Here is a 12,219-nt window from a genome sequence, read left to right on the forward strand (position 1 = left end):
ATTAAAACTCCACAATTTCAATGTCAGGATTTGCACAGCAAACAAATTATCAATGTGCTGTGTCTCCGTAAATAGTTTTGTTTCCATTGACAGAAATGCAAAATTACATTGGTTTTGTTTCCAATAACACAAGCTATGTAAGAGAGAATTAAGAGAAAAAGAGCTTTAACCTCCTTATTTAATATGATGTGAATGATAAAAAGAAAGGTTAACAAACACAGTTTGCAAGGTTGATATTCACAATTGCACACTTTCCTGTCAGCATAGGGCCATAAATTTACTATCCCTGAGCTGAGGCTATTCTGTACAGTGGAATGTTAGATCTAAGAGACTGATGCTGCTCTTGTCCATCTTGTCAGTTAATGGAAGATCGTGATTCGTGACCAGCAGGGAACTTATGAGAACAGTAGCTGTTCTCAGCACAAAGGAAGCTCTGTCCCATGAGTTTCAAAAGTTTAAAAAATTTTGTCTGTTGGTTATTTAGTTCAAGAGCTATTCGCATTGGATCATGAAATTACAAAAAGATGGTTAGCTTTGGATTGGAGGGACGAAGGACAAATTTGATGCTGAAATTTCAAATGTTCTTAACAGTAAAGTAAGATGCATTTGCAAAGGCAATATCATGATGAAATATTAGCAGGATATTTAGGAGATAGTTTTTGCTTAAATCTGGTTGTTTGTTTTTTTTTTATGCGAAGTAGCCTGCTTTGCTATTTAGTACATGATACAAGTATAAAAAATTCTGAAGCTGTACTGCAAGATAAAGGATAATCATACATTGATACGCAGCTTTGCCACGGTAGATACCAGCAATGATAAGAGATAAATTGTGAAAATGAAACACACATAAAATGCTGGAGGAACTCAGCAGGCCAGGCAGCATCTATGGAAAAGAATAAACAGTCTACTTTTCAGGCCAAGACCTTTCATCCATAGATGCTCCCTAGCCTGCTGAGTATTATGCTGAGTATTCAGCCTCCAACCCTTTGTTCACATAAATAAGTATTACAACCAGGGATTGATGTGTGAATCATATGCTATTTTCACAGTTGCCCAAAAAAAAACAAGGAAAACTGTAAACCATGAGAAACTGAAAATTCAAAACTTGAAATGTCAGTTGAATCCCCTCTCACAGCTACTATAGCCAGCAGTCTTTTAGGACAAGTCTCCAAGAGCTTTGCAAACCTGATGCAGCAAGATTTGCCCATTCCTCCTTGCAAAATTGCTCAAGCTGTGTCAGTTTAGTTGGGGAGCGGCAGTGGAAAGCAATCTTGAGGTCTTGCCAGATTTTTGATTGGATCAAGGTCAGGGCTGACTGGGCCACTCAAGGACATCAACTTTCTTCATTTGAAGCCACTTCATGGTTGTGCTGGCAGTGTACTTTGGGTCATTGTCCTTCCCAGTTTAAGCTTTTGGGAGAGGCCAACAGGTTTTTGTCCAGGATCTCTCTTAATTTAGCTGCATTCACCTTCCCACCAATCCTGTTCAGATTTCCAGTCCCTGCTGCCGAAAAGCATTCCCGCAGCATGAAGCTACCTCCACCATACCTTACAGTAGGGAATATGTTCCCTGGCTGATGTACAGTATTGGATTTATGCTACTTGAAGTGTTGAGGCCAAAAAGTTCCACTTTGGTTTCATCCAACCACAAGACCTTCTTCTGCATCTTGTAATTGACACTTCGTAAAGTCTTTGCGGATGAGGAAATGCTCTTTTTTTTTTAAAAGCCAGGATTTCTCCCTTGCCACTCTTCTATAAATCCCCTTTATGTGCAAGGCCTTTGAGATTGTGCAGCCATGAACTTCATCTCCAGTTTCAGCCACTGACTTCTGCAGCTCAGAGTGACTCACAGTAGCTTCTTTTACGAGTGAATTTAGAGGGGTGGCCTGACCTTGGCAGCATGGCTATGGTTTCATTTTTCCCCTGTCTTTTTCATGATGGACTGCAATAAGCTCCAAGATATGTTCAATGCCTTTGAGATAGTCTTGTGCCCTTCCTCCTATTGTACCTCTCTATTATAATTTCTCTGATTTCCCTTGAATGCTCACTTGTCTTCATTTTGACTTAGTCTGTTGAAAATCTACCATACTGTTTGACCATACAGTGAAGGGGTATTTATTCAGGTGATCCTCTAGTCTTCTACATCAACAAATTGTGTGAGCTGTTAATGTACAGTATGGTACCTGAGGAAAGTTAGTGCAGTATCACAAAGGGGATGAATCCCTTTTCAGTCTCACAATTTTGTTTTTCCAATTTTTAGTTGACAAGTTTTAGAATTTTTCATTTAACTTGACATGATGCACAACGTTTGGTAGATTAGCTCAAAAAATTCGACTTCTAAATTTAGAAAAATACAGTGACAAAGAGTTGAGGGGGCTGAATGCCTTTACATGGCACTGTAGTACACTTGAGCAGGAATAGTGTTTGAGCAGATTACAGTTTTAATCAATTTGACTTGCCCTGTCAAAACTATTATTACACAGATAAGAATCAACAAGCTTGAGAAACTAAATTCCTAACATTGCTTTGATGGTCTTATACCTTCCACAAAAAATGTTACAGGTGTATGATTGAATTCATTAACTGCATGTCTTAATTCTTACCTGATCATACAATTTCCCGACTAATTTAAGATGTTTCTCACCCCCTTCCTGGAAAATAACACCGTTCCTCTGTTGAGCCATGAGGAGACAAAGGGGAAGTGCCAGGTCGTGGTCAAGCAGAGCATCTTTTAATCGCTGGGATGATTTTTTTGTGTTCCTAATTTGTCCAAAGTATCCACCCTTTAAACAATAACAAAAAAATACAAAAATCCCTCCTCACCAAGAGAAATGGATCAAGAAAAAACATTCAAATTACAAGAAAAATAATCAGACTGAAAACAAAACAGCAGGGTCAGACTCCAATTTTTTTTAGCCTGTTATCATTGACCTTCAACTCCCACATCTTTCAAAGATATACCTACCTTCTCTTTAAAGACCTACATTCATCTTGGCTTCACAAAACTCTTGGGTATAAAGTACCAGATTTACCACACTTATATAAAGAATTCCTATGTATCTCTATTTTAAATGACTGTTTTCCTGTAAATACATCCCTTCTGTCAAGAATTTCTCACTTGTAGAAACAGGTCAATAACTACTATATCTTTGCTTTAGGATCCAACATTAAAACCAGTGTCCAAACTTAACCATTCAGCAAATCTTCTTTGCCATTTAACTCAATACAGTATACAGAATAATAAAAAGCAACATTAACAATATAATTTTAGTCATACCTTAAGTTACCTCTCTAGGTTTACAGTGATTTTGCAAAAATCTGATCAATCACCGATTCGTTAAGTGGACAAAAATGACTTGCCTCAGCTTTTAACTGCTCTCCACCTGTCATAGCTTCCAATTGCTCAGTTGTCATTTCCTCTGTAATTTCAATACCGGCCATCTTCTGTACCACTTCTTTCAGGATCAGAAGATCAAAACTATTAAACAATGATAAATGGTACACAAAAATCAACAATCAAAATGAAAAGAAAATGTCTTAATTTTATCATCCATTGTTAACAGAATGATTATTTACCATAACAAATTATCAGTGAACCATATTACAGAATTACCATAAATACAAATACAGAAATTATGAACAAAAAATATCAAGTCGATACTGTGGATATAAATACATCCCACAATTTCCTGTTGTCCAACTTGTCTTCTTAAAGCTGGTCATTAAAGTTGAAATCAAGACACATATAACTAGATATGAATACATAAAAGCAGTATATTTGGAAAGGTTAATCAGTTGAAGTTGGAACCACACATTATATTGCAACAACAAAAGATCAAATGAATTGTGGCACCTCTTCCCCTAAAATGTTAACAATTTTTATAACTTACAAACCGCTTAGCACAAAACAGAATGTATTAATTTGCTTGCTCAAGCCCATCAGTTGTACATTAGTACCCCTAAAATAATAAAACTATACCTTTTCCCAGCCTTCAGCTGATTTGCAACATACTGCAGAAGACCAGTGAGCTCTATTGGATATTTTCTGAATATTGCACCACAAAAACTTGCTAGACCTGTTAAGAGAAAGGAACTCCCATCTTTAAAATTAAAAGAAAATTTTCATTGAAAAAAATTAAGTCTATTAGTCTTGGAAAATTCACTTTAAAATACAGCAACAAATGAACAATAGAAATTTAAACTTCACTAACTTTAATAGTACGATTTCTGTAGCAATATCTTTGTCAATAGCTTTATGCAATACCTTACTGCCTTTAACAGTTAATATTGTTCTCTTCACATTATTTCCATGCGGTTCACAGCACAATAAAAAAACCACGTCAATGATGTCATTTTAATTAGTCCTCATGGTAAACTTGTGTATAAACTAATTTTATCAAAATATGACCATTTAAAAAACTGTTTTCCTTTTATTGGCACAACATTCCAAAATACAGTGGATTCCAGTTAATTGGACCATCAGCTACTCAGGGGTAGCCACTTATTTGGGACAACTCAAAGAATAATGTATAACTAATCAAAAAAAATTGCAAGGATTCCCTTCATTTATTTGAGACACTATGCTGCTTAATTGGGGTTGGTGACAGTTGTCAATTTCTAACTAGTGCCAGTCATATCCACTTGTGTGGCTGTTAGAGGCTACACTGTGCATAGATCGTGTCAGTTGTGTGTGCTTCTGTTCTAAATGTAATGATTTTTGTCAACAACAGATGGTGAGAAATAAGCAGTAAGGCAATTCAGAACATGATTGTTCACTACACAATTCAGACTTGGAGATGCCAGGAGTGGAAATTAAACAATTTCACTGCTTCAACAGGTTATGAACTATGAAGAATTTGAAGGTACAGACAATCTCCTTGAATGTTACAACGACAATGAAGATTTGGAGGTTGCAGTCATCGATAGCATTGTATGCAGGCAGTAAATTATCTTCACGAGGCGCCTGTCTTGATTTTGTTTATTGCACACACTGGATTAATTCCTCTGTCAATAGTTATTAGGAATTGATATACAGTTTTATAGTACTGCAGTATTACTGGAAGTGTTTTAATTTGTTCAAAATTTCATTTAAATACATAATTTGTTACTCAGCGGTCTTGTTCATACTTATTTTACTATTTTATGAAACTTCAGCTTATGAGGGCAGCTGCTGAATTGGGCCAAAATGTACTGGTCCTGATGTAACCCAATTAACCGGAATCCATTGTATTTCTTGCAAAAATTAATCATGCCTACTACATTTTTGACTGCCGAGGTACGTTTGCAACATGGCAGATGAATGTGTAGCCGAAGAATTTGTGCAGGGGGTATAGTTTCACATTCTTGGATCATTGTAAATTGTTCAATGATTAGTCTAGGGTTAAATTGGGGGTCGCTGGTGGCACGGCTCGAAAGGCAGGAAGGGATTATTCTGTACTGTATCTCTAAATAAAATCTCTTCTGGGGAAGGTATATCCTGTACAAAAAGGATAAGTTACACCTGAGCTCAAAGGGGACCAATATCCTTATGGGCAGGTTTGCTTGAAATGCTGGGGAGAGTTTCAACTAATTTCCCAGGGAATAGGAACCAGAGTGAAAGGGCTGAGGCTGGGGCAGTAGGTAAACAAATAGATGCAGTGTGTAGTGAGACTGAGGAAGAACAGGCAGATGATAGGGGAAAATTGTAGACAGTGTGACGTGTTGAAGTGTAGCATCGAGACAACATTGAAAACAGTGATGAATACAGGACCAAAGGCTTTATATTTGAATGCACACTTTGTACAGGATAAGGTAGATGATCTCATGGATTAGCAGATCTTAGAGATTGGCAGGTATGACTTGGGCAGAAAGAAAATCACAGTTGGGAGTTTAACATCCAAGTGCACATATTCTATTGAAAAGCCAGGCATGCAAACAGAGGTGGTTTGGTAGCTCTTCTGGTAGAAAATGTAATCAAATCATTAGAAAGAGGTGACATAGGATCAGAAGATGTAGAATCCTTGCGGAGAAAGTTAAGAAACTGTAAGAGTAAAAAAAAGTCCTGATGAGAATTATGTACAGGATTCTGAACAGTAGCCAGGATGTGGGATACAAATTACAACAGGAGATAGTAAAGATATGTAGATAAAGTGATATTACGATAGTCATAGGGGATTTCAGATGCAGGTAGATTGGGAAGATTGAGTTGGTGCTGGATCACAAGAGAAAGAGTTTGTAGAATGCCTATGAGATGGCTTTTTAGGACAGCTTGTGATTAAGCCCACTAGGGGAAATAGCAATTCCGGACTGGAGGCTGTATAATAAACCACATTTGAATAAGGAACACTTCACATTGAAGTTTGAAAGGGACAAGGTAAAATCAGATGTATAAGTATTACAGTGGAGTAAAGGGAACTACAGAGGCATGAGAGGGGATCGAGTCAAAGTTATTCGGATGAGGATACTAGCAGGGATGACGGGAGAACAACAATTGCAGGAGTTTCAGGAAGCATTTCAGAAGACACAAAATATACACATCCCAAAATAGAAGCATTCCAATGAGAGGATGAGGCAACCATGGCTAAAAAGAGAGGTCAAAGATAGTATAAAGGCTAAAGTGAAGGTATATGATATCACAAGGATTAGTGGGAAGTCAGAGGATTGGAAAGCTTTTAAAAATCAACAGAAGTCAACAAAAAAGGCATAAGGAGAGAAAAGTCGAAACAAAGGTAAGCCAGGCAATAATATATAAAAAAAAGGACAACATTTTTCAGATACATAAAGAGTAAACAGGTTAGAATGATTTCAGACCTCTGGAAAATGACACTGGAGACATAGTAAAAGGAAACAATAGACAGTAGGTGCAGGAGTAGGCCATTTGGCCCTTCTAGCCAGCACCACCATTCACTGTGATCATGGCTGATCATACACAATCAGTAAGTACCCTGTTCCTGCCCTCTCCCCTTATCCCTTGACCCTGCTATCTATAAGAGCTCTATCTAACTCTCTCTTGAATGCATCCAGAGACTTGGCCTCCACTGCCTTCTGGGGCAGAGCATTCCACATATCCACCACTCTCTGGGTGAAAAAGTTTTTCCACAACTCAGTTCTAAATGGCCTACCCCTTATTCTTAAACTGTGGCCTCTAGTTCTGGACTCATCCTTCAGCGGGAACATGCTTCCAGCCTCCAGTGTGTCCAATCCCTTAATAATCTTATATGTCTCAATCAGATCCCCTCTCATCCTTCTAAATTCCAGTGTATACAAGCCTAGTCGCTCAAATCTTTCAACATATGACAGTCCCGCCATTCCGGGAATTAACCTTGTGAACCTACGCTGCACTCCATCAATAGCAAGAATGTCCTTCCTCAAATTTGGAGACCAAAACTGCACACAATACTCCAGGTGGGGTCTCACCAGGGCCCTGTACAGCTGCAGAAGGACCTCTTTACTCCTATACTCAATTCCTCTTGTTATAAAAGCCAGCATGCCATTAGCTTTCTTCACTGCCTGCTGTACCTGCATGCTTACTTTCATTGACTGATGTACAAGAACACCTAGATCTCGCTGTACTTCCCCTTTTCCTAACTTGACTCCCCCATTTAGATAGTAATCTGTCTTCTTGTTCTTGCCACCAAAGTGGATAACCTCACACTTATCCACATTAAACTGCATCTGCCATACATTTGCCCACACGCCCAACCTATCCAAGTCACCCTGCATTCTCATAACATCCTCCTGACATTTCACACTGCCACCCAGCTTTGTGTCATCAGCAAATTTGCTAATGTTACTTTTAATCCCTTCATCTAAATCATTAATGTATATTGTAAACAGCTGCGGTCCCAGCACTGAACCTTGCAGTACCCCACTGGTCACAGCCTGCCATTCCGAAAGGGACCCATTAATCACTACTCTTTGTTTCCTGTCAGCCAATTTTCAATCCATGTCAGTACTCTGCTCCCAATACCATGTGCCTTAATTTTGCCCACTAATCTCCTATGTGGGACTTTATCAAAAGCTTTCTGGAAGTCCAGGTACACTACATCCACTGGCTCTCCCTTGTCCATTTTCATAGTTACAGCCTCAAAAAACTCCAGAAGATTACAGAAGAAACAAAAAATAGTAGATGAACTAGACACCAATCTCCACTGTGGAAAACACTAATGTGATGCCAGAAATTCAAGAGTGTCAGGGGACAGAAGTGCTGTTTGAAACATAGAAACATAAAAAACCTACAGCACAATACAGGCCTTTCAGCCCACAAAGTTGTGCCAAACATATCCCTATCTTAGAAATTACTAGGCTTACCCATAGCCCTCTATTTTACTAAGCTCCATGTACCTATCCAAAAGCCTCTTAAAAGACCCTATTGTATCTGCCTCCACCACCTTTGCCAGCAGCCTGTTCCACGCACTCACCGCTCTCTGAGTAAAAAACTTAGCCCTGACATCTCCTCTGTACCTACTCCCCAGCACCTTAAAGCTGTGTCCTCTTGTGGTAACCATTTCAGCCCTGGGAAAAAGCCTCTGACTATCCACATGATCAATGCCTCTCATCATCTTGTACTCTTCTATCAGGTCACCTCTCATCCTCCTTCGCTCGAAGGAGAAAAGGCCAAGTTCACTCAACCTATTCTCATAAGGCATTCTCCCCAATCCAGGCAAATCTCCTTGTAAATTTCCTGTGCACTCTTCCTATGGCTTTCACATCCTTCCTGTAGTGAGGCAACCAGAACTGAGCACAGTACTCCAAGTGGGGACTGATCAGGGTCCGAAATAGCTGAAACATTACCTCTCAGCTCCCATTCGGGTATTGTAATTATTCAGGTGTTGTTTGAGAAGCTGAAAGGTTTGAAGACAAATAAGTCATATCGACCAGATGGCCTACACCCCAGGGTTCTGAAAAATGTAGCTGAAGAGATTTTGATGGCATTAGTTGAAGATTGTTGAGGCGGCTTTCAAGAATTACTAAATTCTAAAATGGCTCTGGAGGACTGGAAAATTATCATTTCACTCTTTAAGAACAGAGAAAGACAGAATAAAGGAAATTATAGGCCAAGTAGCCTAAATTCAGTGGTTGAAAAGACACTGGTCCTTTAATAAGGATGAAGTTTCCGGGTGATAAATTAACCTGAAGTCAGTATGAATCCCTGAAGGAGAAATCCTACCTGACATATCTGTTGGAATTCTTTGAGGAAATTACAAGCAGAATAGACAAAGGAGAGTCAGATATTGTTTACTTGAATTTTCAGAAGGTCTTTAACAAAGTGCTATGCATGAGTTTGCTGAACAAGATGAGAGCCCGTTGTATTATAGGAAAGATTCTGACTGGCTGCCAGTGATAATGGTGTTTCTAGGGATCTGTGTTGGGACCGCTTCATTTGACATTATTTGGATAAAGGAATTAACAGCTCCGTAGCTAAGTTTGAGAGCAGTGCAATAATAGGTGGAGGGTTGGATAGTGTTGAGGAAGCAGGCAGTCTGCAGAAGGACCAAAACAGATTGGGGAAATGTGTAAAGAAGAAGCAACTGGAATACAGTGTAGGGAAGTCTTTGATCATGTACTTTGGTAAAAGAAATATAACAATGAACAATTACAGCCTGGAAACAGGCCATCTTGGGCCTTCTAGTCCATGCCGAACGCTTACTCTCACCTAGTCCCACTGACCTGCGCTCAGCCCATAACCCTTTGTTCCTTTCCTGTCCATATACCTACCCAATTTTACTTTAAATGACAATATTGAACCTGCCTCTACCATTTCTACTGGAAGCTTGTTCCACACAGCTACGTTACCCCTAAACTTTTGCCCCTTAACTCTCAACTCATGTCCTCTTGTTTGAATCTCCCCTACTCTCAATGGAAAAAGCCTATCCACGTCAACTCTATCTATCCCCTCTCAATTTTAAGTACCTCTATCAAGTCCCCCCTCAACCTTCTACGCTCCAAAGAATAAAGGCCTAACTTGTTCAACCTTTCTCTGTAACTTAGGTGCTGAAACCCAGGTAACATTCTAGTCAATCTCCTCTGTATTTTGTTGATATCTTTCCTATAATTCGGTGACCAGAACTGTACACAATACTCCAAATTCGGCCTTAGCAATGCCTTGTACAATTTTAACATTACATCACAACTCCTATACTCAATGCTCTGATTTATAAAGGCCAGCATACCAAAAGCTTTCTTCACCACTCTATCCACATGAGATTCCATTTTCAGGGAACTATGCACCATTATTCCCAGATCACTCTGTTCTACTGCATTCTTCAATGCCCTACCATTTACCATGTATGTCCTATTTTGATTATTCCTTCCAAAATGTAGCACCTCACACTTAACAGCATTAAACTCCATCTGCCATCTTTCAGCCCATTCTTCTAACTGGCCTAAATCTCTCTGCAAGCTTTTAAAACCTACTTCATTATCCACAATGCCACCTACCTTAGTATCATCTGCATACTTACTAATCCAATTTACCACCCCATCATCCAAATCATTAATGTATATGACAAACAACATCGGACCCAGTACAGATCCCTGAGGCACACCACTAGTCACCGGCCTCCAGCTTGACAAACAGTTATCCACCACGACTCTCTGGCATCTCCCATCCAGCCACTGTTGAATCCATTTTACTACTTCAATATTAATACCTAACAAATGAACCTTCCTAACTAACCTTCAGTGCAGAACCTTGTCAGAGGCCTTACTGAAGTCCATATAAACAACATCTACTGCTTTACCCTCATCAACTTTCCTCGTTACCTCTTCAAAAAATTCAGTAAGATTTGTCAAACATGACCTTCCATGCACAAATCCATGCTAATTGTTCCTAATCAGACCCTGTCTATCCAGATAATTATATATACCATCGTTAAGAATACTTTCCCTTAATTTACCCACCACTGATGTCAAACTGACAGGCCTATAATTGCTAGGTTTACTCTTAGAACCCTTTTTTAAACAATGGAACCAAATGAGCAATACGACAATCCTCCGACACCATCTCAGTTTCTAATGACATTCGGAATATTTCTGTCAGAGCCTCTGCTATTTCTATACTAATTTCCCTTAAGGTCCTAGGGAATATCTGTCAGGACCTGGAGATTTATCCACTTTTATATTCCTTAAAAACACCAGTACTTCTCTTCTTTAATCGTCATGGTTTCCATAACTTCCCTACTTGTTTCGCTTACCTTACACAATTCTATATGCTTCTCCTTAGTGAATACCAAAGAAAAGAAATTGTTCAAAATCTCCCCCATCTCTTTCGGCTCCACACATAGCTGTTCAATTATATTGAAACTAATGGCATTGTGAACACTGGACCCGAAGTTCTCCTCAACACATATCTCCGTTACCTGGCCTGTCTCATTCCCTAACAGGAGATCCAGCACTGCCTCTTCTCTAGTTGGTTCCTCTATGTATTGATGCAAAAAACTATCCAGTACACATTTTACAACTCCAAACCATCCAACCCTTTTACAGTATGGGGTTCCTTGTCTATGTGTGGAAAATTAAAATCTCCCACAATCACAACCCTGTGCCTACTACAAATATCTGCTATCTCCTTACAAATTTGCTCCTCCAATTCTCGCTCCTCATTAGGTGGTCTATAATACACCTCTATAAGTGTTACTACACTTTTCCCATTCCTCAATTCCACCCAAATAGTCTCCCTTGATGAGCCCTCTAATCTATCCTGCCAAAGCACTGCTGTAATATTTTCTCTGAGAAGCAATGCAACACCTTCCCCTCTTGTCCCTCTGATTCTATCACACCTGAAGCAACGAAATCCAGGATATTTAGGTGCCAATCACACCCCTCCTGCAACCATGTTTGTCTAATAGCTACAGCATCATATTTCCAGGTGCCAATCCATGTTCTAAGCTCATCCACCTTTCTTACAATGCTCCTCCCATTAAAATAAATGCATTTAAGAAATTCTCCACCGCTTACTCTCTGTTTATCACTATGAATGAAAACACACTGTGGACTATTTTATAAATGGGGAAAAAATTCAGAAATCAGAGGTGCAAAGGGACTTGGGAGTCCTTGTGCAGGATTCTCTGAAGGTTACCTTGCAAGTTGAATCTGTGATAAGGAAGGCAAATGCAATGTTGGCATTCAATTTGAGTTGATTAGAATATAAAAGGATGTAATGCTGAAGCTTTATAGGACACTGGTCAGACCATACCTGAAGTATTGTGAGAAGTTTTAGGCACCTTATGTTGAAAAGATG

General features: G+C 39.2%; 1 protein-coding gene across 1 annotated transcript in view; it reads right to left on the bottom strand.

Annotated features, from left to right (window-relative positions):
* thoc2 (THO complex 2) overlaps positions 1-12,219 on the bottom strand; it is a 126,314-nt gene that overhangs the window by 43,137 nt on the left and 70,958 nt on the right. Inside the window, exons 19-21 of the mRNA XM_059976947.1 lie at positions 3,979-4,075; positions 3,360-3,477; positions 2,603-2,782 (exon numbers count right to left, since the gene is read on the bottom strand). Of these exons, the coding sequence (XP_059832930.1) occupies positions 2,603-2,782; positions 3,360-3,477; positions 3,979-4,075 (395 nt within the window). The remainder of the gene's footprint in view (positions 1-2,602; positions 2,783-3,359; positions 3,478-3,978; positions 4,076-12,219) is intronic.

The sequence above is a fragment of the Hypanus sabinus genome, chromosome 8, assembly GCF_030144855.1.
Source record: "Hypanus sabinus isolate sHypSab1 chromosome 8, sHypSab1.hap1, whole genome shotgun sequence".
NCBI classification, from domain to species: Eukaryota; Metazoa; Chordata; class Chondrichthyes; order Myliobatiformes; family Dasyatidae; genus Hypanus; species Hypanus sabinus.